The sequence below is a fragment of the Sinocyclocheilus anshuiensis genome, unplaced genomic scaffold (assembly GCF_001515605.1).
Source record: "Sinocyclocheilus anshuiensis isolate Anshui unplaced genomic scaffold, SAMN03320099.WGS_v1.1 scaffold1896, whole genome shotgun sequence".
NCBI lineage: Eukaryota > Metazoa > Chordata > Actinopteri > Cypriniformes > Cyprinidae > Sinocyclocheilus > Sinocyclocheilus anshuiensis.
Window position 1 is genome coordinate 253,067 of NW_015558694.1, and position 4,165 is coordinate 257,231.

General features: G+C 43.8%; 1 protein-coding gene and 1 long non-coding RNA gene across 3 annotated transcripts in view; both read right to left on the reverse strand.

Annotated features, from left to right (window-relative positions):
• Nucleotides 1-1,666: 1,666 nt before the first annotated feature.
• On the reverse strand, nucleotides 1,667-2,441 carry bncr (bouncer). 2 transcript variants are annotated; one of them, XM_016477629.1, is made up of 2 exons: nucleotides 2,209-2,441; nucleotides 1,667-2,033 (listed from the first exon to the last, which is right to left on the reverse strand). In XM_016477629.1, exons 1-2 carry the CDS (start codon nucleotides 2,420-2,422, stop codon nucleotides 1,816-1,818), a joined length of 432 nt encoding a protein of 143 aa, XP_016333115.1. In that variant the 5' UTR covers nucleotides 2,423-2,441; the 3' UTR covers nucleotides 1,667-1,815. The 2 variants fall into 2 exon arrangements, with proteins under 2 accessions (XP_016333115.1, XP_016333116.1); XM_016477630.1 differs by having other exon boundaries at nucleotides 1,667-1,985; nucleotides 2,161-2,441.
• Nucleotides 2,442-3,840: 1,399 nt separating this feature from the next.
• Nucleotides 3,841-4,165, reverse strand: part of LOC107681354 (uncharacterized) — a 798-nt gene continuing 473 nt past the window's right edge. Inside the window, exon 2 of the long non-coding RNA XR_001633244.1 lies at nucleotides 3,841-4,165. This exon is cut by the window's right edge and continues 209 nt beyond it. This is a non-coding gene — a long non-coding RNA (uncharacterized LOC107681354).

Genomic DNA, 4,165 nt, shown 5'->3' on the forward strand with positions numbered 1-4,165 from the left:
AGCTTTATCGTGTGTTTATCTGTATTATATCTGTTTATTATTTGTTGAACATCAGTTAAAGTCGTAAATGAGTTTGGATGTGTTTTGTATTTTCTGGTTTAGTCTCGAGGTGAAAGAGATCAATGCTCACCAGCTCTCTGCAGATGTAGATAGAAACACCTTCTTCATTCACCCGTCAACAGTTGTCATCAGGGCCGTTTCTAGGCATAGGCGAGCTAGGCGGTCGGCTAGGGCGCCACCAGCTGAAGGGGAGCCAATGAGCGCACGTACTGGCTTAACCCTTTAAGTAGCTGCACTGGTTCCTTTTATGCCACTGATAAAGCTTTTATATGTAGTTTGGGGTAACAAAGGGGTTTTATAGGTTTGACTGAAAGACGAGCCTCAGTAAACATTGCAGACACGCCTGTCTCAAAGAATAAATTACTAATGCATCTTCTACTTTTTAGACTCTGAGACAGACTGAGTGGCAGGCTTGTGGTCTTTCGAGGCAGGATGATAACGCTGGCTGTGTCACTTCTCCATGATTTGACCCATTACTGCAGTCACGGATCTCACGATTACAGTCTGTGAATCTCTCATTCACTGTCAATGAACAGCAGTGAGTGACTTCAGACGGGTCTTCTGAAGAGAACATTTCTGAAGATCGGTGTCTCATGAAGGAGCATCGAGGTAACTGTGTGAGGAATGCCTTACCTGTCGTTTCTGACAAACTAAACTTCACACCATCCTGCAACTGAGGAAAGCAGGGGAATACCAGCTGTAAGAAAACAAACACCAAATCAGTTCATTGTGAAAAATCATATTATATATTTGTGATTTTTGTGGTTTACAAAAGTGTCATCAAAACACACAGCTAATTTTGAATGGTGATTATGAGAGAAAATAATGCTATTTCTGCCTTTAATTCACATTGCTAACGAGCCAAAGACCTCCATCAGCTCAGACACAACCACAAGTCTTCTGCTTCTTCAGTTAAACTGTAATGAATCAGACTGGGGAAAAACATGGCTTAAAAACTACTTTTAGATTTCATTTCACAGTTCTTCCACACTCCCAAATATAAAGTTATTTTTTGGCATCGCTGGTTTCATGAAGAACCTTTCAGACACACAAAGTGCTCTTTATAAAGGAACACGGTTAATAAAATTAATAAAATCTTCTTCATGGTTCTAAGAACTGCTCACTGAAAGGTTCTTCTGTGGAATCATGAAAACAATCTTTATTTTTAAGAGCGTGTTTGAGCAGTTTTTTAAAATTTTTTTATGGTCATAGTAAAATTTATATGCGTGTAATTTTTCCCTAAGCATAGCTATAGACCGGTGCATAAAACTTACAAAACGCCAGTTTCATAGCTCTTCAGTAACAGAACAAGTGCACATATTGCTGGTGGAAGACAAGTTACCCTTCAACTGCGGCAAAAATCTTTTTTCAGCTGCAGAAACCAACTACTGCAACAAAAACAGTATATATATAAAAACAAGTTCCCTTTACTTTCATTACATAGCACTTATTTTAACTGTTATTTGTTACAGTTTTGTGTACAATGTAATTGCAGTATCGCATGTAAACAATGCCAATAAAATTTTTCAAATTGAAAAATGATAAAGCTATGTGAAAAACCTCACAGGAGTCTATTTGCCAAAAAAATAGGAAAGACAAGGTTCACTTAAAATCAACAGATTTAATGAGACTCAGTTAAAAGTGAACTTGACACAAGTTTCAAACAGCTCGTTAAGATCTCAGTAGCAGGAGAGTCCTGCGCCCTGTCCAGGTCTCTCAGCTCAGAGACCAGGTCGCTCTCAGCTCGGGTGGGCATCAGGAGAGTCCAGCTCGAGTCCAGAGGGCCGTCATGACGCTCGCAGCGACAGCAGACACCGTGAGCAGCGCGAGGCTGTGATCGCAGCGCCGGCTCGAGTTACAGTAAGGACGGCCGCAGCACGAGTACGTGAAGCTGATGTTGTTCCCGCGGATCATTTGACTGCTGGATCGGAAGCAGTCTCTCTGCGACATGCAGCCTTTGGAGAACAGAACGGGTGCACGTCCGAACCAGCCCCGGGCGGTGAAGCAGAGCTCCTGCGGGCGGCACTCCGACAGAACGTGCCTGCAGCTCCTGTTGAAGGACGTCTGAGGACAGTAGTAGCAGTAGAGGTTTTCACACAGATCGGACGCAGTCTCTCTGCGACATGCAGCCTTTGGAGAACAGAACGGGTGCACGTCCGAACCAGCCCCGGGCGGTGAAGCAGAGCTCCTGCGGGCGGCACTCCGACAGAACGTGCCTGCAGCTCCTGTTGAAGGACGTCTGAGGACAGTAGTAGCAGTAGAGGTTTTCACACAGGACAGCAGGAGGACGGAGACACAGAACCAGGAGGACTAGACCTGGGATCCAGCACAGACCAGCTTTACACAACACCAAAAACTCCATTTCGTCCCAGAAAACCCACACCACTGGACTGCAGCAAACAGCTTTTCAAGAAGAAGTTCAAGCATGATTTTAATGAACACATCATCAAAGCAGGTGTGAGCTGTTGCCTTAATTAGCTTAATTAACCAATCAGCTCAATCACACTGCATGCTGTCTATGCTGATGTGATGAAGGCTGTGCACAAGACTGGATCTCAAGCACCGAGGCCTGACATTCTGCTCTTGTCTAAATCTTTATGAACTGTGATCTCTGATTCTGAAATCAAGTCTTTATTCAACTACAAATGAAAGAAAACCAAGCACATTTTGACAGGCGTAGATTGAGTCAAGATGTTTGATGTTCTCAGGATTATTCCCATCAGTGGCACCAAGCACAGGGAGACAAGTCGTAAAACCATCAGTCTAACCATTTAGAAACGACTTTAATACAGGTGAGAAACGCCTGGCGTTCATGACCATCATCCTGAGAGTTTCTGGATCTCGGAGTACAAACTAAGAATTTACAGGACAAATTAAACTCAGCATTTCACTTCTGGATTGTAATTTGATCTGCAGTTGGGTCAATGCAGAACTGATGTCATCTGAATCTGCAGATTCTCTTCTTTATAACATCTACCTAAAACATCCACCTCTTAAAAGACTAAAATGTTACGCAGAAGCAAACATTGACAGCTCTAGTGCAATTTTCCCCGTTCCCCCCCACCCCGACTCAAAGCCTGAATGAAATGCTCACTGCACTCACTCTCACGGCTGTTCATTACTACTTCATGTTTTGGCAAATTGTCTGCATTTCTACGATCTCATTCAAACAATCTGCTTCCGCCACACTAGTTCAGTTTAGAGGCGGACCTTCTTGCAATAGTTGAGAGATGTGCAATAGTTGGGAACATTGAATAGGTATGCCTTGATAAATTCCCACATGATGGTGTAGTTCAGGATCTGTCAGCAAAGACTAATGAACTGAATTATCCTGACCTCCTAAACCAGACCAGCAGTCAATATAACGTCAGGTTAATGTTGGACCCCAAAGTCGGACAGACGCTGCATTTTGGTTGAGAATGAAAGTTGGGTTGACGTCAGTATTTGACATCGTTTTAATATTGGCTTAATGTTGGATTTTGGTTACTTTACAACACAACCCTAAACACAACAAAATATCAATGCCAGCTGACGTCAATATTTGACATCAAATTAACACCGACACTGAATTTCTGTCACCCGACATCGCAACCGTAATTTAACCAAATACCAACGTCTTATGACTGGGGAGGTTCTCAGCTCTGGCGCTTGAGCTCCTGCAGAGTTTAGCAGACCAAACTCAGCCGTCTGTGACTCTAGTACTCCTGAAACCCTGAGCAGTCCAGAACCGCTGCCCTAAACCTATAGGAGAGGGTTCATCATTAAAAAGTAGACATTAAGTGATGAAAACATGCTTTATTTTTTTACAAAGGTTCATCAGTTTCCAGACTGAAGAGCAGTTTGAGTGATTCAAGGACAGTCCATCGCAGCCAGTCTGGGCTGGTATTAATAAAATCCTCATGATATTAATACAAGCCATCATGTCTGTGTGTGTGTGTGTGTCTCAGTCCTCAGGACAGCTGTTCTCCGCGGGACTGAGGGGACCCCCGGTCAGCTGCTGGAGGAGGCTCTGGGCTGTAGCGGCTGTATTGCAGAGATCGCGGCAGCAGCACGTGTAGGTGACGTCATACTCCGTGGCCTTCAGTGAGAGACTCTGGTTCGAGCC

What these genes read in the sequence shown, in the direction of transcription:
- bncr (XM_016477629.1), bottom strand. Translation starts at nt 2,422, where the DNA reads ATGGAGTTTTTGGTGTTGTGTAAAGCTGGTCTGTGCTGGATCCCAGGT. An exon ending in GGGCTGGTTCGGACGTGCAC is followed by an intron (nt 2,034 to 2,208) that starts CCGTTCTGTTCT and finishes TCGGACGTGCAC; the next exon opens with CCGTTCTGTTCTCCAAAGGC.